This window comes from Strix aluco, chromosome 2 (genome assembly GCF_031877795.1).
Source record: "Strix aluco isolate bStrAlu1 chromosome 2, bStrAlu1.hap1, whole genome shotgun sequence".
NCBI lineage: Eukaryota > Metazoa > Chordata > Aves > Strigiformes > Strigidae > Strix > Strix aluco.
Window position 1 is genome coordinate 123724157 of NC_133932.1, and position 23470 is coordinate 123747626.

Consider the following 23470-nt stretch of genomic DNA (forward strand, 5'->3'; position numbering starts at 1 on the left):
AAAGAACTTTTTTTTTTTTTTTTTAAAGGCTGCTGCAACACCTGCAATCTTGCGATTGCATGAAAATCTGTTTTGTCACTGAAAATAAAAAAGGTTGTTTCGAAGCATACTAAATATAGGAAGCTTGAAAAACAAATCAAAAAAACTTGAACACCTAAAAACAAAAACCATGATCATATAAGAATTCAGCTGAAAAATGACAAAAACGTGGTTTAGAAATTAATTGCAATTTAGTGATTTGATCATTATTGCTCTTCTAAGGAACTATCTTTCCTTAGATTTTATATTGATACAATTATTACTTTAATCCTAAACTGTTCCCAAGCAGAAAGAGGTAGGGATAAGTGAGTTCCCAAAGCTAAAATATGTTAAAAGGTATATTGATTCTTTTACTTATAGAATTATTTATAATCTGAGTGATGTAATAATAATACTAATTCTTCTGACATACATCTATGATATAACACCTGGAGTATGCAATCTGATGCAGAAATACAGTGTTTGACCAGATGGAGGTTAGTCTCCCTAGCTTGTTGGAAATGTTTTTTATTCTGCCTATACGATGCTGTTGTATGGTTGGCTGGGGATTCTAAGCAATAATAAAATATTAATGAAGATATATCATCACTATCTTCAAAGTATTTTTTCATACCTTTAACAGATACTGATGCAATGATTTCTGCAGATCCAAATACATTTACACCTTGGCATAAGTACCGTCCTTCATCGGACTTGGAAGCATTCAGGATTCTCAGGCTCCCATGTGGAAGAATAGTTACCCTGAAAAGGATAAATACATAAATATATAAATATATATCCCATCCTAGCAGCGAAATTCTGTGATGATATCTTTTAGCGCTAATAAATAGGATTAAGGACTACTGCCTCTGTAGCAAGTGATGACGAAGGTGATAATTGAATTTTCTTCTGTTTCAAATAGATTGTAATAAACCCATTTTGCTCATTCTCCTTCCTTAATTCAGAAAGTTTCTGGGAGGCATCAGTAGATTAGTATCCTTTGACACTTATCAGTGGTGAATTTTAATGAACCTTTTGTAAAAAGCAAAAGAGGTGATTCTTCATAATTTGTCTTTAAAGTTCCACTGCTATATTATTGTCAAATCACATTTCAATATCAAGAACCAGCTACTCCATTTAGAAAAAAATGACCTTAAAAATCAAATGTGAGAAGAATGGGAAGTAAAATGTAAAAGAGGACTAGAAAAAACATAAAATTAATTGTAACTGGTCAAAATATGATTTATGGCATCACTACACAGTGTAGCATAGGGACTTAAATAATATCTGCTTTTTTGTAGCTCAGCTTTTATTTTTTTCCTTGAATCTTGTATGATTGCAGCTCCACTACTTCTCTAGGTAAGTAACCCCACTGAAGCATATTAATGAGAAATGTTGTTCAACTATTTACATTTAAGAGTTTCGAAATTTGTCTTTGCTTATACAGTATTAATCATAAAGTCCATGAAGATACATAGAGGTGAAAATTAACACAGTTTTGCTGTTCTGAAATGACAAAGGCCCTGAATTTATTACATGTTAAAGCTGCAGCCCTGGAACAGCAGTAAATAAAGATTGCACCTTTTCTGACAGAGAACTACAAACCTAAATGGAACATGGCAACTCTTACATGGCATTTAAGTCAAGCCCTGCTTGCAGCTGTTATATATTCTTTCCCAGGTTGAGTAGTGGTTATGGCTCTCTCAAAGGACTTGGGAGATATAATTTGGAAGCCCTCCAGTAGTCATGGGCACTGAAAGCAGATAATCCTCACCAAGTTCTTTCAGGTATCATATAGAAGTGGAGGAAGAGATGAAGGAGTGCTTGCTTTTGCCAGGAAATGTTGGACCAGATGAGGTCCCTTCCAACCTGGTATTCTATGATTCCCTCTCCTGTATTTTGAAAGTAAGGTAAGACCTCTCTCTGTTAGAGAAAGAGTCTAACCGAGTAGGTGGATGGTTCTTCCCCAGTGATGATTGGATTTTTAGATATACCACTCCAGAGAGGGCTTTCTATCTGCTCTTCAGCTGGGAGGTTCCTTTTGAGGCTATGATCATAAATCATGGAGGGGACAATGTTGTGGTTTACTCTTGAGAAGTACTTAACTAGGAGTAAGGAGCTTTGATCATCTTGATTAACAGGTCTGAGTTGGGGTCTTCAGCAGCTAAAAAAGGAAAGCTTTTCTAGGTTCGATGTGTTAAAATGCAAAGCTGAGTTACCTTTGATTTAAACTAGGAGTGATTTACCAAAGGCTTAAGATTCAATAATGTGCTCAAACTAAATCACTAATATGAGACTGCATATAATTTTTTTTTTTCTGAGAAAAGAATAATACCCCCTATTCTCTAACTCTGTTTGTGAAAAATGGTGTTTTATTTTCTGAGGTTTATAAACATTGTGGTGGAGAAAACAGAATTTCATCTCAGTGAAAAATGTACTTCGATTCACTTTAGATGTGAAACCACTCACTGCTCTCAGCAGAAGAAAATAATAGCTTCAAAAGTGAATGGGGCAGAGGAAGGACATGTCAACTCTCAGATTCCCTAGCGCAACCTGAAGATGTATCTCCCATCTTGCTCTAAACAAATATGTATTAATATTTGAGTCACATTATTTGTCTAAAGATAATTTTATAGAAAACATAATTATATTAAGCAAATGCCCCTGTATCAGATTTTTGAAGTTTTGGGTTCTTTTCCAACAAATAAGAAGGCCAGAAATTTTGTTATAATGTCACAGCTGTGAAGAAACTATCTGCTTTAGGAACTGAGAGGGATGGAAGCTTCCTTCCTTTCCTCTTGGTGTAAGTTTTGTTTTCCTATCAAGATGCTCTGTGATCAATGCTCTGAGGACATGGTATCATTAGTATGACAATAGCCTTTGCAGAACAGTAATAGTTTTCATCAATATACTGTCAGTATCAGACAAATGAAGGGACACTCCTATAGTGTTTACAAATTATAAAAGCTTATACACGGTGTAAGTCCTGATATAAAACTGTTTTTCATTCTGAGCTCGGAGGAAAAGAAAGTTAGATGCATATGGAAGATTATGTAATGAATCTTATACATATTATCAGCTACGTTTCTATTTAGCTAAAAGCTCTTGCTATCCATGAGGAAAAGAGTAATCACTCAATCAAAGGAATTGCAAACACATTTGTTGGTGAATTATTTGGCTCAAAAATGAATACTTTCCTTAAAATGCCTAGCATTCATCTGTTCTCCCTTTTCTTGTGTTTGGGAAAAAAGCCAGAGGCTGGTTATGATGGAAACCGAAATGCTTTATTTATTCACATAACACTTGCTGCACACAGCAGGAACATAGACTTCTCCTCCTTCCCTGCCAATATCTCTCAGTCACAGAAAGACCACCTGTGTAGTATGTCTACATATTTTAATAAGAAAATACCATAGCAAAAGGTTTTTTAGCTTCATAAATAAAAGAAGAAACGGTGTTGAGGTAGAGTTAAGGATAATTCAGGAAAAAAACCCTAAATTATTAATTCGTTAAAAGCTGAGGGAAAAATTATGATAGATGAACAGATAGAGAAAGAATGGATGAGAGATCAAGGTGATAGTTTGGACATTACTGTATTTAAGGATAAGAAAATCTCATTGTAATTACACAAAGGAGATAGATGTTGTCCATCCAAGGACTCTGAAAAAATTGGCACATGAGCTCAGTGTCTCTTTAGAAAAGAGTTTTAATCTGACTAATAACATGGAGAAAAAGGGATGAGCGTTAATTTCTTGGAGTCAATAAGCATGTTGGCTTAAGATCAATAGCAACAAAGATTTTATCATGAATTATTAGGAAAGAATAATAAAGATATGACCGCAAATGGACATAAGATAAAATTCAACATGATTTAACTAAAGTACACTGAATGAGACTAAATTGTTATAATATTTAATAAGAAGAAACATTTTCTAGAGAAAATAAATGCATATTTGATATTCCATGGGTTTCAAGCAAGATTCATGCTGAAATTTACATGACTGTTTAAACAGGTTTAATAAAGAAATTTAAGATGGTTAAAAAACTGGTTGAACAGCAGAGAAAAATTTTTTTTTTTTGAAAGAGAAATGGTTCTTTGTACTATAATCTTATTTTTCATAATGACCAGGATACAAAAGAAGGGTGCTAGAAATGTGATGAAATAGACAGTTCATTGACAGAGCAAGATCAGCATATCAAACAGGAGGGCTTTGATATCTCTGAGAGCCTGACTCATAAAAAAGTAGTGAATGTGGCTCTGAACTATCAGTACCATGCAGCAAAGGCAAATGCAACCCTAGAATATATCAGATACTGACCTGCAGGTCGTTATGGCAGTGGAAACATAATATGGAATATAGGACAATTTTTGGTCATCAGTATTCAGAAAGATTAATTCCAATTGAGCTGGCACTCAGAAGGATCATCAGGATGACCAGGGAGGAAAGAAAACCTTTTGTTCTAGAGGCTGTTTGTAAAATGAAAGCTGTCTGCGTGTGAGATTATTTTCTAATTTACATGTTAATTCATGGATCTTGTCAGTAGTCACTGGAACCTCTATTAACAGTAAAAAAGTTTATATGTCTAATTTACATTGTAGATATCTACACTCAGATATCTCAACCTGGAACTAAGTCTCACCCCTAAATCTTGATTTAGTTCCCCAGTTGTAAGTGCCTGCTACAACCTGACATCATTTGAGGGACAAAATCCCAGCTGCTCTTCACATCAGGAGCATAACTTCGAAATTAATTTCCCCATTGTCCCCACTTGCTGTGGCTTTGGTTTGTAAAATGAAGCAGCCTGAGCCCATGAACTTCAACTGATAGTAAACTGGGAGGGATGCTTGAGGAGTGCATTGCTTTTCAGCATCCAGTCTGTGGAATGGGACTAGAACTATTCGAAAGAGAAACCCAGAATTAGGCAGTGTGGACAGCGCCAACTTTTTGCTGCTCCCATTCATCCATACTACATGATCATATAGAAGTAACTGTAAGTTATCCAAGACACCTGCACAGGGCTGACAAATATGACACGACCTATGAAAGGACCTAACTGCTTACAGCACAGGAACAGAGTTTTACAGCAGATGTGTCTTTTTGAAGTCTAGATGTGAGCCAGGATGACACGGTAGGACTCTCAAAGGGCAGCAGGAGTTTGTGTGTGGGTAGCTGTCTCATGCCCATAGTGTAATGTTAGAGACAGTCTAAAGAATTAAGGGATATAAAGTCTGCTGATGGTGGTGATGAGCACCAAGTGTGATGCTGGTCTTTGAACTTAAAAACCTGCTCTCTCAGAAATCAGTTAACTACAAGCTTCACTGCATACTGTATGCCTATGAGGCTAAAAACCTCAAACAATTTAATAAGGAAAAGAGCCAAATTGAAACTGAATGTGAATGTCAAAGTGTATATGATATCTGTGCATATTATATTTTTGCACTATGACTTCATCTGAAACAGTGCAGCTGTTGAATGCCCAGTTTGCAAAGTCTGTGGTTTTATTGTCTAGAATATCAGTAAGTTTGGAAATACATTATTAGTAGCATTTTTATAATGTCGATTTTGTTAATGACGGTATAACCCAGTAAACTAGGTTGAGAATTTTACAAAACCATAGAAGTATAAATGAGAGTGTAAATTTTCTTCTTTAAGACTTCAGGATTGGTCTTAGATTGACATTGGAAGGCTGCAAAATACTCAGTAATTATAGTTTTCAGGCAATATTTCTAAGTGATTATTCTCACTGTAAAAATATTTGCACTCTATTCAAAGCTATTGTTCAGCAGTAACACTTAAAGACTGGAAACAATCTTAGTACATTTGTTTAAACAAAAATGCATTAGCTCACACAGATCAGTCATTTAATAAATGATATTTTGCCAATAAAGTACGTATCAGGCAGAGTAAGATCCCTGATAAAGAATGCACTTTTTTATTTGGAAGGATGAAAGTTCATCCTGTTCCTGAAAATTCATCAACATATGGGATGTTGATGTGAACAGAAAGGTGTTCTCTGAGACCAAGTGTCTGCTCAGAAGCTGATGGATAGAAATTAGGCTCATAGGAAATACTGGATCTTCGCTTACAGATGGTGTTTGGAAGTTCTTTATTTGGCAGTAAGAAATTCTTCTCTTTAATCAGTGTTGACTGACAGAGAGGTAAGGAAAAGTGCTGATGGAGATGAACAGGGTGGAAGGTCCCCACAAATGTGAATGACAAAATTCAGGTTCCTTTAGACTTCATGTGATTTACAGAAGAGGACTAAGAGGAATATGATATTTAAGAGTTGCTCATATGGGAAGTTTGGCAGGATTTTAAAGAAGTATCCTTTATTTTACAGTATTTTGACTAAAAAGTAGCAAGCTTTTTCCTTTCTGCTGTTTCATGCACAGAAAACTTGTGAGACTGACCGTAATCTTTGGCCTTATTTTGGGGGGGAAGGATAAAGAAGTAGGAAATGCATTAATCAATGTTTTGGTATAAAAAGCGAGGTCTATTCTGCCTGCCATATTGTTGTGATTATTTTCCCTTTGATTAATTCTTAAGGATAAGTGAAACTTATTGGTAGTCCAGATATTTTTACTATTCCACTGTTGTGCGGACAAAACATTAATTCATTAATATCTGGTACCACTCACCATGGAAGTCTCAGATATTATTTACAGCTGATAGAGGACAAACAGGTTTAGATGGTGGGAATTCTCAGCTCTATCTCCAGGGACAGTTATACCTTGACCCATCAGGGCCAGGATGTGCATGTTCTTCCTAAGACATGTAAAATCACTGAGCAGAGACTTCCACCAAGATTAAGATAATGAGAAGGGTAAACTCTAATTTGTTGCATCATTCACAGCAGATTCTCACAAACAGATGTCTTGATGCTGTGGCTAGATATTGTTTAAAAATTCTGCCATGGACCCTGGAGTCTGGATGCTGAAGGAGCTGAGCAGTTGAGGCAGCAAAAGTTACAATTGCTACACAACCTTCAAGATTTTGCTGAGGACTTGTAGCAGAGACAGTGACACAGTGTCTGGATCTTAATAGAAATTAATGTCAGACAGCTTATACTTGGAGGTTTATATTCGATAAATAACAATTACAGAGTAAGAAAAAATAGAAGTCAATTGTGTTGCCATTTCTGATGGGGAGAAAGAATTAGTTTTTTCTAAAGGAACCACAACTACGCTTCTCATTTTGTCCTTGCTGTTTGCTGCACAGTAACATTTGTGCATGAAAATACACAGCTCTCACTGGTGCAAATGGTGTCCACATATGTAAATATAATTTCAAGTGGCTGACACTAAAAGTCAGTTTTTGCCTACAAATGTAGCTTCTGTTCAACACACACAGAATAAGTATGATATCTGCAGTGTTCCTGAGCTACTAGTAAAAGCTGGAAACTACCGATATGTCAGCATTAACCTAGTTTCTTGGAGTGCTTTTTATTTGTAGGAGTAGGCTGGTCATTATTGGTTTTAACAGTGCTTCGTATTAATGACTTTATTCAGGCCAGTACTTAAGCACATAGTTTGCTTTAAAGACTCTGTTAATAACATTAATGTTGATGATGATATGGTGATGATGAAGGTCCTAAAATTTAAACATTAGCTAAGGTATTAAACTGAATCAGAGCATAACTGTAAATGGAACGGAGGTTCAAATCAGTTACCTATTACCTACAGACATTAAACAAACAAGAAGAGTGTTAAATTATTCTATATTTTCACTGGTACACTCAAGAGAGATAAGTTGGTACATTTTGAAAACATAGCATCACTTTGCTAATTGGCATCTTGCCATTCTGCTCAAATATTTTGCCCCAGAATGTGTTTTGTCTTCTGTAAGGAAGAAAAACCGGAAGAATTCCTCAGAAGATAATCTCAGAGTAAGTGTCCCAGAGGATAAGAAAGACCATTTAAGGTCTTTTCTGCTCTGCATTTTAGTCCAAAAGTTCTTTTAAAAGCCTTATTAAAATATGTTTGCTTTAGGACAATATATCTCTAAACATGCTGAAATTACTCTAAAATGATTAAAATATTCTTTTATATTTTTTATAATCCATATTGCACTCTTGATCCATTTAAAATTTAAATCTATTTTAATATTTTAATATTTTTAATAATTAAAATTATTTCTTCTTTTTTACATAGTATTTCAATGTCAGAAATATTCTGCTACTTAGAAAAGGTTCCTGCTTTTCAAGGAAAATACTTTTATTACAATAATTTTTTCCATGTTCCTAAGTGACAGCAATGAATTATTAACTTATTCTATTTTCCTCTGAAGTTTTAGAAATAATAAAGTACTTGTAGGACTTCATAATTCCCCCAGGAAAAGAAGAATACATAGGAAAACTTTAGCTCCTTTAAGATATTTCCATGTTTCACTTGTTAGCTAGGAAAACAACACTGGTACATAAAGGCAGACTTGGTATACAAGAGGTAAAATTCAAATAGACCAGGCGCTCAGGGGGGCAGATCTTTAGCCAGTGTAAAATGACATAATTTCATTCAACTACATGGATCTATTTTGATTTATACTAGATGAAGACACAGCTCAAAACAGCCAAACTATGCTATGCTTGAAGTGTTAACATTAACTTCAGCAATATAATATGAACAGCAGAAACTTTAATTTCATTGAAATGAGATTCTTGTAAATTTAAGACTGTTAATTAGATGTTTACATGGGAAGTTTTCACATGCTCAGGGCAGCAGTCATCTAGCTAAATCATTATTATTGTTAAGCTCTGTAATAACGTCCAGTCAGATGGAAACTGCTTTCCAATGTTAATTCATGTTCTATAGTAACATTACTAGAATATTAACTACAAGTGGTATTTCCATGTAATAAAGCAATGAAATTTACTCTTTCCCACTTCCCTGAAAAATTAGTTTTTTAGAGATACTGTTACTGCTTTCATGTGAATAGAAGAGTTGTTTAGATGAGAACAATTGACCTCTTTTACATTAGACCCCTGCTCTCAGGAAAAAAAAAAAAAAAAAAAGAAGAAGAAAACGATGTAGTTTGTAATAAATTAATATGCATTGTTTAAGACCACACTGATGGAGCTGTTTTCTACTTTTTAGTGCTCTCTCCGTTGAATACATAGACACATAAGTGTTACTGGGAGCTGAATGCCATAATCCCAAGCAAGATGGCAAGATACCAGCAGCCAAAGTGGCTGCTGACTGCTTGCAAGGGAGGCTGACAGTTGAAAATCAAACCAGCAAGAGGGCTGTGAATCCATCCAAATAAGCCAGCATGGAGGTCTGAAAAGGATTAGGGCTTAAATACATGCTTTCTATATCCCATTGATATAATGCATAAAAAAACCCCTAAAATATGTATCTTCCTGTCTGTCATTTCTAGAAATATACACTAGACTGAGATGAATCTGCTCACAGTATGTGAGGACTGAGATAATTTTAATGTTCTACTGATACATGCTGTTAATGTATCATTCTGCTAATTTCGTACTTAATGTCTTTGAATTTAGTTGTGTTTTGCAAATTTGTGGTTTCAACCATCTCATATGTGCAATCTCAGTGTAGTAGAAAGACAGGACAGATGAAGATGGTAAGAGTTGCCACATCCTCAAATCAAACTGACTCTGTTTTTAACTGGAGAAGCTCTAATTATACTTCTATTATATGGTAGGTAATACTAGATCTTGAAAGAATGAAGACTGATTGCTTTCATCAGTCCCCTGCCTCTAGAAGAGTGTGCAAAACCTGCACTTACTGCATGTTTGCCCAGGTAGAAACTGTTTGGGGGGAAACTTCATTAGCATGATGAACATTCTGCTTGGATCGATAGCTACATGTTCTTCACTAATTGCTTAGAAATTTCTTTAGAAGATGAAATGCTCCACAGAACTGCTGGCCTTCTAACCATTTCTGTTGTGAAATGACCCACATTTTCTCCTAATAACCATAAGGTCTCAGTCAAGAGTACAGCCTAGTTTGACACACTGTTTTCACGGAAGATACAGATCTAGAGGGGATAGAGTAAGGAGATAGAGTAAAAGAGTGTTTTAGTGCAAAAATGACTTCTGAAAATGGGAAAGGAATAATTTGATCATGTTAGGTTTAGAGTATTTTAGTTCTTGAAATAAATTTCCTGAGATGTTTGTGGAATTGTCAACACTGAGAAGCTTGGTAGACTGCATGTAACAAAAATGGCATACATTAATATAGTGATAGAAATGATAGAATAGTATAATTAGTCCTGCTTTGTAGTAAGAGGTCCCCGCCAGCTCTCTGGTTATTCAAATCAGAGATCACCACGCTGTGAGCAATCAGGGGCAGTCCTTACTTGTTTGCTTAGTTCTGCAATAATTGTGAGTTTACCCCTGGAAATTCCAGCACTTCTTTCTTCTATCATCTCCATTGACAGATCTAGTGGGAAAGATCTAAATAATCTGTCACTACATGCAGAAAGAAAAAGGATAGAGGCAAAAAGCTGTCTCATGGCTCAATTTTTAGTCCAGACCACTTAACACCTTGAGACAGGAGCTTTTAAGTGGAGAAATCTGCATGGTAGACCAGACTTCACAAAAAATGTGAGAAATGAATATACACACCTGACAAGCAACCTTCCTTGTCTAGTCCCATGATGCTGCCCTAATCTATCTCTGTCATATAGTGACATTAGCTATGGATTTCTACATCGTTTGCACCTAACACACTTCCTGACTGCACCCTTGACAAGTGGTGTGTTTAGAAGTCAGTACCTCCTGTGAACATGGGGTTGTTTATTAAGATTTTGATGCAAGCTGAGGATTCAGAAACCTCCATTATGAATAGCAGTGCAGACTAAAGGCTGTACTGTTTCTGCAACACATACAAAAGTATCACAGGAACATTTGATCTGGAAGACAGCTTTTCTAGAATACTACCCTGTTCCTTATCGTTGACAGTTCTCTCTAATCATGTTTCTCTTTTGATAGTAAACCCATGGGTTAATGATCATACTGACAGGGTCTTGCAATGTTTAAACTTTTACGAGGGGTTAGAAAAATATATCTAACTAAACTGTAAAACTGACTGAGCTATATCAGCTTTCTTACATTTTATTAAAGTACCAGTCTGACCTGTGAATGCAGACATCTTTCAGGAAGGGGAGACAATCAGTTCAGTGGAGATGCAGTTTAAAAGCATTGGCTCAGCACAGAAATATTTCTAGATTGTAGGAACTGTAAATGGGATTTTGACCATAATGGACTAGGATCTTACTGACATCAGTTTTCAGGTCAGTTGAATTCATTTTGCATTCTGGAAGAAGAATCTGGTACTATGTCTGGAAAAATAGGTAAAACAAGATCTATTTTATTCTAGTGTCACAAGGTGAAATACAGCCTTTTAACTTGGAAAAGGCAGTTAAAAAGATACGTGTTCCCTCCAGAGAACTATATTGCCACTAATACTAAGGGTGAAAAGGGTACAAAGTTCTTACTGACAAGCTATCTGTTGATTAGGGTTGTTTGAACCTTAAAAGCTTTAGTTTACTGTGGAATACCTTGCACTTTAGAGACAACTCAAAAGACTTTGATTACAAGTTGTAATAACAATTCAGTAGGAAGTGCTTCTCTTTAAAACTGACATATCTATCTACAGCTGTATCACTGTGCATGAAAGAGAACAGATGGAATTACCCCAGTGACATAAGTTATGTGCAATAGAGCATAAAAGACAATAATAATGGTAAGAGGAAAAAAAATCAGTGACTATATCTGTGCTATTCTGACAGGATGATCCCAAATATGGTTTTTGTTTTAGACTGGAGTGCCCCATCATGCACAATGAGAGGGTCATAGACTTCTTTGGGAGAAACACTCTGTGTGAAAAATAGGGTGCCCTCAGGCTCAGCCCATTTTGCTTATACACAAATCATCCATGCACAGCCTCTACCTCCTGTCTCTCAATGTCTGTATTGCTTTTGCAGTGATGGCAAGTTGTGATAGCCACACACTCTGGAGAGGACTAGGGAGCCAGCAAGAACCAGTGAGAAGCATTTGGGGAGAAGATGCAATTGCTAATGTCATAATGCTGGATGCCCACATAATTTCAAGTATTTGTATTGCTCTTGCTGCTGCCAGCCACAAGCTCTCTGATGGATGGGATGTAGTGCCCCTGAGTTCATTATTTATTTATTTATCACGGTAAATCTGGATACACATCATCACATCCCACATACTCCCAGGTGATACAGGTGATCAGTTGTGGATTGCTAATTTCAAGATATAAACTGTCATGGCTGCAGTGCCACACCACCAATTGACAGTGAGCATTGCAGAGGATCCCATACTGGTCTAGAGGCAGCAGTGAATTTTTGTGTGGCATCAGGTGTGTCATACCCACAGTCTGGTGCCTCAGCAGCTGTGCAATCATTCTAAGGTCTCTGCTGCTGTAATTGTAATGGGAAACTCTAAAAAACCCTGGCTCTTGTTTGCTATTTGAGAGAGTCAAAGCAACGTTGGGGCATTCATGTCCCACACAACTTCAAGACTTCCTGTCTCTCTTCATGCAACAACCTCAATAAATATTGTCTTCTCTCAACTGCACTGAAACTAGAACATGATACTTCTTCAGTGACATAATCTTCCCTGTTTTCCTAAACTTTATTTACTTTCTTAAACCTTTTTTTCTCCTCAGTCTTTCCTCCCTAAATCTCTTTTCCTGCACAAAACAGCATGCCATGGTCTTCTTAACTGCAGTCCCACCTCTCTTCTTCCCTAACCTTACCTATGAAGTGCACTATCAATGACATTGGCATGGAGCTAGGAACATGAATATAGAAAATAAGATGAGAATGTTACTGTGTCACTGGGGATAACCCACTGCCAGACATGCAGTTGTGGCATAAAATTATACAGATAGTATAATCAGAAAACCCCATTTTATAAGTTTATATAACTGTAGCAAGCTCCCTTCTGAGGATATCAGAGAGGAGTACTGAATCAACAGAGACCTCTCTGCTCATTATACAGTCACATCTCACTTTTGCACACAGAATTATTTTCTAAAGCCATTCAAAAGTACTTTGATCTCTTTTTAATGACTTTACTTGTATACTCTGAATCTATTAGACCAGGTGACTACTTCCCAGGGACCTGGCAAGGCTAAGCTAAGTATCTAAAGCCGGTAGTGTTAATGTGTCCTTAAAGCAGATAGTGACAGATGGCATCAGTTTTGCCTGTCATTTTGTAGTTCACTGTGTTGGTATCTCTCTTTCCCTCTCTTCTGAGGTCTGGGAACACAGTCAGGGATCAGAGGGAATGAAAAGTAAGATATTTTCCTAGGGATACAGAGAGAACTACATACAGTTTCTTGAAACCTGATGAAAGATTGCTGAACTCAGAGCAAACCTGAAGGGAAGGATGAGCCTTCCAGGGACATAGTGGATGGGGATAATCTGTTTATAGCTTCACTTTTCTGTTGCCAAGTTTGCTTCATTTAAAAAATGTTCCTTGATTTTATTTCACTTCTAAGAAAACATAGCTCCTGTGATTCAAAGATTTTTGGTGCTTTAGGGGTGCTCACTTTGATGAAAAGTTGCAGACAAATCCTCAAAAATCTGGTTGAGTCATGCTTCTCTCACACTTATGTACATTCCTGCTGAACTGAGATTATACTCTTAACCTCATCCATAATTTTTTCCCTAATTTTTGAGTGTTTGAACTTGAAACCCTTTCAGTGCTCTTCATGTCCATTTGCTTGGACATGATTATAGCATTATTTATGAACTGCACAAAAGTAGAAGAATGTAAAGAGAAAATGACCTTTCTTTTAATTCAAGATTTTATAGCTTCTTCTAGGGACAATCAGCAAAACCAGACCTTTTTTATAAGATAATTTTGTTTACTACTTTTATTGAAAGTGGAAACCTAAGCTGACATTTAGCAGGAGGGCTGTGGAAGGGAACACAGTAAGATGGAGTCTTTGCTACAAGGATCATGCAAAAAATGTCCCTTTGAGAGTGGGGTGTAGTTTAGAACGTAAAAAAAGGGGGGATGATTGACCTTTATAACATGTGATACCCAGAAATATCCATATATTCTAGGTGCTGCTTGACAGGTTCCAAGATCACATATAGACTTTTATTTATGGACATTTATAAAGCACTCTGACCTCTGGGCTTATCTTTATTGTGGAGGTATTTTGATTTATAACTTCAAATATTGAATCTAAGGAGATTCCTACTCAAATACAAACTGTTAGTATGAATTGGAAGATATCTGAGCTAAAGAAATTGGTTCAATTTAGCATCTTTTTATAATTCAGTAACATCACCTTTTTGAGTCCTCTACCATTGATCTTCCCCAGCTATCCCTCATACTCAGAAAAGCAGCCTTTCAATACTTAAAAGGGTCTTAGAAAGATGGGGACAGATTTTAATATGTCCTGTAATGATAGGACAAGGGGTAATGGTTTTAAACAAAAAGAGGGTAGATTCAACTAGATTTTTACAATGAGGGTGGTGAAACACTGGAACAGGTTGCCCAGAGAGGTGGTAGATGCCCCAACCCTGGAAACATTCAAAGTCATGTTGGATGGGATCCGAGCAACCTGATACAGTTAAAGATAGAATCATAGAATCATTTAGGTTGGAAAAGACCTTTAAGATCATTGAGTTTAACCATAAACAACGGTTAGATGATGTCCCTGCTCGCTGCAAGAATGTTGGACTAGATGACCCTTAAAGGTCCATTTCAACCCAAACCATTCTATCACTCTACGATTCTATGAAAATAGGAACAGTGGAAAAGAAGAAAACATACTTAATTTAATAATAATGTAAAGGGCCATGGATTTTTGCCTCATACAAAAGGAGATGTAATGAATGCAGACTCAATGCTCAGCAATTTGAGTGTAGCTACTTTTGTAATCCAAGCAGGGAAGACACATTTTATGCCTGTAGTCTGTAGCAGAACAAATGGACAGCCTGCCTGTTCAGTTGTTCAGCAGTGACACAAGCAGTAGATAAATCAGTTTGCTAATCAGTTGATCCTACTGCCAAACATGAAATAAGTATGGATTTGCAGTAATTATCCTTGCAAAGGGGACATTAATGACCACTATACCTGTGTGAAGAGCTTGGGACCTCTGAGTCATTTATGAACCATGGTCCATTGACTGCTCTTTCACAGACTACTGTTTCTACCTAATCAGGATTTACATCTAAAAGCTTTTCTTGGTCAGGCTGGAGTTAGTTGTATTTATAATTTGTCTCTCCACATTTGGTATTTATTTAATCAGCAAACTAATGATTGGCTAAATTACTAAGCATGTCTTACCTCAAGGCTTGATGACTGTTAAACAAAGGAATTCATTAAGAGAGAGATTATTGCCATCCTTGCAAAGATATGCAAATAACAATGAAGTTGCAAGAAAATTTTGTTATTGCTTTCTAAACAGTTTCTTGCAAGGACCAGACACTTTCATGAGTTTTGCATAGGGAGTACAACAGATATTAGAAAAGAGCAGGGAAGGAAAATTTGGGATGGAGGATGTGTTAGAGGTTCTTTTGCAGTCTGTGCTTCCTCAAGAGGAATTCCAGCTCTTTTTTGAACTACTCTAAAATTTGGGCACTGTGATTCAAAAGTCACAGCCAGGTTGTAAACTAAGAAGAGTATCAATGGCTAAGTAGTGTTGAAATTATCAAAGAATAAAGTACTAGATACTGGAGCCCTTAGGCAATGCTATCATAAAAAAATAAAAACCAAAGGGTGAGATGAAAGATTTGTGTTCACTTTGACTATAAAAGAACCTTATAGCTGCAAGCTAATATTACATATTCACAGCTATTTTAATCTCAAAATGAGAATGTTTATGTTGTTGATATTTTACATTATTATAAACTCAAAGCCCAAAATTCACCAGAAAGCAAGGGTTTTTGAATCAACATATAGGTTTAATCCCATTAGACATTTTTCTGATCTGGTTTCACATCTGACAGTTTGAAGAGACAGTGTTTTAGATCTTGGTCAGGCTCAGCTATGCTTTAGTTCTTACAGTTGTGTGATCACTCAAGTTTTTTTTTATTTTGTCTTCTTTTTTGGGTTGGCTTTAATCCAATTCTATTTTTTTTCCTTTAAAGATGAAATCATCTAACTCTAAGAATACTTACAGAAGGCTAGTCTTTCCTTGAACACACATTAATGACAAAACCTTCTCTTCTGCTTTGCTTCTGCTTTAACTGTAGAAATCTAACCAGGCTGTAGACAGCACTGAAAACACTGGAGACATTCATTTCCATGTTCACCTTTTGGGGTAGCTACATTACAATGAAAATTTTTGGCTGATGCTCTGCCTGAATTTCAAACTCAATAAGAATTCAGTAGACCACTACTTGCTTGTTCATTATCATGAGAAAAATGTAGACCAATGAGAAATTTTTGGATGCAACACTGGCCTTACACCATATTCTTAGCTGTGATGGTACAAATGTGTGTTTAAAATATATATTATACCAATTTCCTTTCCATGTGTGTGACAATTTTCATGACAGAAAAAGAGACAATATTCTAAGATAATACTCTAGTACTAGATAATGATTGTTTAGATGATATTCAAGTATTATAGAGATAATATTCTGGTAGCTAACTCCATAGAATTAGGCATGGTTATGGAAGGTTCAAATTTGTTACAGGATGTTATTTGGTTTTCACCATATTTCCAGAATTCCATGGGTTTGAAAAAATTTTGTGCATATTTTGAATTGAATATGTCAAAAAGCAGTTTTAATATTTAACCTTCTAGATCACTAGGCATATAAAAATGTAAAATATCTGTGTTCTGGAACACTTTAAGATCTAAAATACAGTCTGGGCATTCAATCAAAGTATTCACTATGAGAATGGAATGAATGGAGAATAAAGTTCGTGATCAAAGATAGGGACTTTAAAAATTAATTTGATAGGTTTTATCTGACCAAGCTTTGTAGCAAGTCACAAAATTGACTTCCAAATAAATAATGTCAAGTCTTACCTCCTCCCCTTTATAACATATTTTACAGACCAATATTCCTTTGTACGGAAATTTGTTTAAATAATTCATAGTTGCTTGAACAGAAATGCTGAAGTGCTATTAGAGTACTATTTTCATGTGCAAAATGTTGCCTGTTGGGCAAAAATCACCATCTTCACCTGAAAATATCAAGTATTAGAAATTTTAAAGGATCCCATTTAGATTAAGCCTGTGTTCAATGAGATTTACAGATTGTGTCTTGTTTCATTCAAGGCAAAATGCCTCTCTAATTACTTTATTATAGAATTACCATTTTCATCTTTGTAAATGCCAAATGAATTAATTACCATGTCTAAACAATGAATATCTTGGTAATTAAATAATGACTTGCATTTCACTGTATGTTGTTACACTAGCTCTTGGTCTTCGTGTTGGGACACTAGCCATAAGATTTAATTTCATTTGACTTAATTAACAGGAAACTGTTAAATGAAATTCACAAATGCAGAAATTCAATTTAAAGGTTCATACGCCTGATCGAAGACAGCTAAGACAAAGATAACTGCACTTGAAAACAGATGTGCTTAAAATGGAAACAGGGTGGATTGCTAAAAATATCTCACAAAGCAGGAGTATATTTAATCCAAATTTACTATTTTCAGCTCTGGAACTTATGTAGGAACTGTGTACATATTATTAACAGAGGAAACAACTGTTTCTAATTTCTAGTGTTATTGGATCTTACTCTGTCATTCCACAGTCACCCTGGATCATTTTCCACCATAGATTTGAGCCATGAATGGGCATTTCCATCCAATTAGCCAAAACTCACTATTGAGTCTTATGCTTTTATTGGCTTTCCAGTGGCATGAGAGCACAGACTACTTAATTCATACAGAGTTTGCTGAAACCTTAATTAATTTTTTTTAACAATTCTGAATCAGCGGATTGTTTTTGTGCTGGCTTCAGCGTTTTCTTACATGGCTTCAGCATGTTTGGTTTCAGAACAAGCAATCTAAAAGTGGATTTACTTTCTTGTGAGTCACAGCCTTGGAGGAGCTTCTGCAAAGCAACAAAATTTCACCAGTGTAGGACACAGTGCTTCCACATGGTAGACTCTATCACTTTCCCGTGCATTTGACAGACTGTCTAATCTTAACAGAATAGATTTGAACTCTGTGCATGTAGGGAATGAAATTACTCATCTATCACAGCACAGGAATTTGGTTGTATACATGTATTATTTAAAATCAATATGTTAACATAAAAGAAAAATTATTTAATTTTAACATACTAATAGAATTTTCCCCTAATGCATACTTCTCAGATTTCATGTAAGATTAAGAGGGAAGTCTTCTCCAGAATAGCTGAAATATCATTCGTGAATGTAATAACCGCTTCCAATTTTTCTTTTATCTATTTGTCTTTGACACAGACACTTCCTCAGTTCCAAACTGGTAAAACAGTGACAGTTAAACCACTGGCACAACATCACTTTTTCATCATTACAGCAACAAGTTCAACATTATAGTTCTATTATAAAAGAGCTTGATATGTAAAACATCTGCAATATGTACAGTGAAGATTCAGTCAGAATGAAACACAGCTCGTAGCACAGTGCTAATGCATTTACGCTGTTAATGAATATAAAATTCTAATTCTGGGTTGTTGTTATAGACACTTGATTACTTTTGATATTACAGAAACCTCGGTTTCCAGTCTCCATAGTACTTTTTTTTTTTTTTTTTTTAAATTATATCTAAGAGAATTCATTAACGTTACTTTTAGAAGAAAATATAAAATATTTCCCCTTTGACTCTGCCCATTCTGTCAAAACTGGTAGTATTACATCTGTAGTTCAGTCAGACCACATGCATGGCATCCTGCTTCTATTTAACAGTCTTAATACTAGAGCTTGAATTCAGCACATATGCCCTGGAAAAACTCCTAATGAAAAAACATTATGATTTTCATGTTCTTTACTGTCTTTCTAGCAAATAGAGAATCCTGTGAATGTAGGTCAAATAATTTTTGGAATCCATCATGTGGTAAGCACCTCATTCTATTTAACCATGGCTTCTTGTAATTACTATTAATCTGAAACAATTAAACAGGTGATCAATGTGCAGAGACCCATGAATTTGGAAGACAAAAAAGACAAAACTCTTGCAGTAGCTGGCTGTAGATTTAGAGTTTCTGAAGAAAGTAGTCCCAAAACTTTATCTTATTTTCAGCTATATACTTTCACTAACAAAATGTAGCCCTTTTCCTTTCCCTTGTCGTCTTCTTAGACCTTCATTGTACAGCAACTCTGAACTAAGAATTCAATCATGCAATAACTAAGAATGTCCCATAATACTTTCATAACTATTTGCTAAAAATGCATTGATTTTTCTTAGTTTTCTTTTAATTAATGTATTATAGGGAACATACAAAGCCATCCATTTCCTCATTTAAACAATCATGCATTTTATCATAAAAAAGAGAAGGAAGATAGAGATGGGTTTACTGTCATTCCTAGTTTTAAATACTTGTGATTAATGCAGATATATGGGGTGTGATCATATAAATATAAATAAATTTCTACACTTACTAAACATATATTTTATCTATATAAAGCACAGAAGCATTTTGATTCCAAAGCAGCTGTCTAGTTCAAGCTCAAAATAAGAGGAAAAAAAAAGTTGTCTCCATAATTCCAATGTCTTCAGTGCACAGATAAGAGCTATACTATTTCATAAGAAATAAAAAAATGCCACTGTAAGAAACTGGTGTAGTGTATGCTGAAACATGAAAACAGAAGTGTCATTTATTATTTTGAATAAAAAAGCAATAATATTCAAAGGCTAAGCAACTTAATTCAAATTCCCAACTGTGGTGTATAGACGATTTTGCTAGATACAGCTGAGTAAACTGAATAAATCGCTTCTATAAAGTTAACTCAGTAACAGAGAAATCTGTGCTTACAGAACAGTGTATTTGTAACTGCACAGATAATGGTGACAAATAAGTCACATACTGAAATCAAATTGTGAGCAGTAATGAACAAAGGACTAAATCTTATAGCACATTAAGGAATATATCCCACAAAGTGGATGAGATGCGATTATTTTAGACATAATTGAACAAAACACAAACAAATGACGATGAACCCAAAAGGTCAAAGCTAATAACAACATGCTGTGAAAACAAAAGGTGCAGAAACATCAAGAAAATATACCTATTGCTTCTAGATAGGTTCTTTACAAAACATTCATTAGCAAATATGAATTGTTCTCTTTCTCTTCCTCACTTTCTGTAATTTCTAAATCTAAACATGTACTTCAGTATCACAAAACTCTTAAAAAAGATAATACCTCTAAAATTTGACAATTAATGAAAATTCTATTATCATTCATTACCAAAGACCAAGACTCAAAGCTGGGTGTATGATTACTTATTTATGTCTCCAAAATACAAAATTTCACGTATATTATTGTTTATTCTGAAGTCTGAGAAATTAGAACATGTATGTTAGAAAATTGTGTAGTAAGTTAAATTCTTCCTGATATATAACGTTAAATCCCACCCTGCTGGAGTTGACTGGATTCTTTCTAATAAACATCGTGCAGCCACATAAAAGAAAAAAAAACAAAAACCAAAAAACAAAAAAAGAAAAATAGAAGAAGTAGTTTTCAAGTGCAGATTTCCATACATTTATCACTGAAAATAAACTGCCCTGGGTGTGGCTAGATTTAGTCAAGACTGGACAATTCAGTGACAGCCTTACTTGGAGGTCCAAGCCTGCCTTTGGTCCTTCATCAGCTTTCAACAATTTATTTCCTCTTGAAGTTTTGGGAACTCATGTTCCCATCTCAGTAGTGCAGGTTGCCCATAGGTTTTCAACACCACACAGGCGGCAGGGACCCAGAGAAAGCATAAGAATATTATGCACAGCCAGCAACGGCTTGCTTTTCCCTTGCTCCCACCTGCAATCAAAGGAATGTACCCCCCCCTGCCATGTGCTGTCATGCAAATGACAGGTGACCCAAAAATCCCTTGAAGCCTTGAATGGGTACACTCATGGAACGGCAAATACCATAATTATCCTATGATACTTTATTTTTTGTTTTATAAGTTCTTTCTATTAGTTTACCTTTTGCATTTCATTTGTGTCCACTAATAAAAAGTGATAGAAGAAATCTAAAACCTGAAGTCCAGGTGTGATTTGTTCTGTACTCAGTAGGAGTGACCTGTTAAAACCTGCACACCAGTGCAAGCTGGTGTTGATGTATCATTTGAAAATCATTCCCTTAAAACTAACACTAGTATTATTAAACTTTAAAATAAATAAAAAGAAATAATAAGTACATGTTAGCCAGGTTTGAGTGCAGCTTTGTGTTTCGATGCTTTAACACAACAGCAGTACAGCTGGGACAGCAGTGGAGTATATCCTGAAGGTGAAGGAGAGAAGCCTCAGTTATATCTGTGTTTTTCTCCTGACTGCTTTCTTGTTTGCCTTTTTCTTACCCTTTTGAAACTTATTTCATGTTTGACTGCCAAGGGAGGGGTGCAACTCTTTCTCTGAGTTCATGGATACTGGCTTCTTAAACATAAAGGGTAGGTTGATAAACATTTCAGAAGGGAAAGAAATGGACAGTTTGAAGTTCAGGAAGGAGTGGTGAACTGAAATGAAGAACTTTGGAGCAAGACAAAGACTGCTCACAGATAGCTAGACAGACAGATGGGCAGAATGACAGTTATACTGTTCTATATGTACCTGCAAATATGAAGAAGGAAAAAAGGATTGGGGCCCTCTATAAGTTTGAGAACAGCTGTCCAAACCTGGTATGGGCTAATGCAACTAATATGACTGCCTCAGTACCGGCATATCTTGAAACTTTCTCTGACTTCTGATACTAAAAAGGATAAGAGAAAACACACTCTCTTATTACCTCCCTCACCAGCCCGTGGTATTTGTATGAATGTTGCACCATGTAGGTGTGAATCCATTCCTAAAAAAGAATAAAAAATATTTTGTGCTGTTCTAAAACCCTGACTTGGACTTTCTGCCCCTTGTCATGCCCAAGGAAAAGATCACATAAAACTGAATTCAGCTCTTCTTCTTTTCTCAGTGTGCTTACGCAGTACAGAACTCTGTAACTTTGGCAGAGCTATCATTACAATATTGCTAGAAACAGTGCATGCTGTGCAAAGGTAAACTGGGAAGCACTTAATTTCTTAATTTGAGACTTGGGGGAAATACCTTCTTTTGGTGAGTTCCACTGAGTTTATGGAGCCTTTTCCCAATGACAAATCAACAAAACATGAAAAAGAGCATAGCCTCAGGCTCCAGAGAAACATATTAGAATCTCCGCCTGCAAAATTTTGAAGCTAGTTTTGAGCTGTGTACTTAGAATATAACCTAATAGGAAAAAAAAAAAAAAAAAGTTTCAACCTACCTTATTTGCAGAAACTTTTAAAAAACTGCCATTTATATTTGGGCTAGGATTACATGTAGAAAATATTTATTTAAGGTAAGATTTTTGAAAAAATTATCTTATGAAATAATTAAACACTCCTCACTGAAAAACCTGAATAATCCACACAATTTGGCACTATCAATAATAACAATGGGAGTATTATAGCCTTAGTACTCATATACCTCTCAGTCCAATTGACAAGGGAAAAATTACTTCTCTTCTAACATGTCTAAATCCTTGATGAACAACAGATTATATCACAAGAAGTTCAATGATCTTTGACTGTAAATAGTTCCTTGTTATTCCAGTCAGAAAGATTGAAGGAGGGGGCCTTGGTACATACAGGACAATGCTGCTGACTCCATTGCTTTAAGAAATTAGAAACTGGTAGATGAGACCACAGGCCTGTCTAGAGCAATAGTTCATCTCTAATGGTAGTGTTCGATAAATACTTTAGAAGCAAAGCAAAGAAATCTATCACAGTCTATTTCTAAAACCCACATTAAAGATTAAGCCCAGAAGCTCTTTTAAAAGTTAATATAGTAAGTTCTTATAATTTGGATTATTCAATGAAATGTCTAATCCTTCACTGAATCTTGTTAAAAGTTTTAGTTTTTGTAATATTCTATTGTGATAAACTCTTTGAGGAGAATATCTGGCATGGAACTACCATAATTTACCACACATGACAATGGGCATTGTTATGAACTGCTTCTTCATCATGAAAGATAACGATACCATATTGCATTCTGAACAAAGTTGAACAGCTTGGACTGGAACATTTTCACTCCACTTTTGTACATACAACCAGAATTAGAAAAAGAATGTTGACTCTCTAGGAATCTCAAAAATTACATTGCCAGTAAATTAATTTATATCTGTTTATCTGGTCACGTTTGTGTGCGTGGGTATATTTTTTATAAAACTACCTTTTGAAGGAAAGAAAAAATCATTCAGTGTTTTTTGATAACAAATCAAAGACAAGGACATTAGCCAGGTGGTCATGCTTATTGTTTCC

The 23470-nt window shown here is 35.5% G+C and overlaps 1 protein-coding gene across 5 annotated transcripts in view; it reads right to left on the reverse strand.

Moving 5' to 3' along the window:
* CNTN5 (contactin 5) overlaps positions 1-23470 on the reverse strand; it is a 671848-nt gene that overhangs the window by 76960 nt on the left and 571418 nt on the right. For all 5 annotated transcript variants that reach the window (XR_012622124.1, XM_074816205.1, XM_074816204.1 and 2 more), the window contains one exon: positions 653-780. Coding sequence is in view for 4 of the 5 variants with exons in the window: in XM_074816205.1 (XP_074672306.1) it covers positions 653-780 (128 nt within the window). In the remaining variant the exon portion in view is untranslated. The remainder of the gene's footprint in view (positions 1-652; positions 781-23470) is intronic.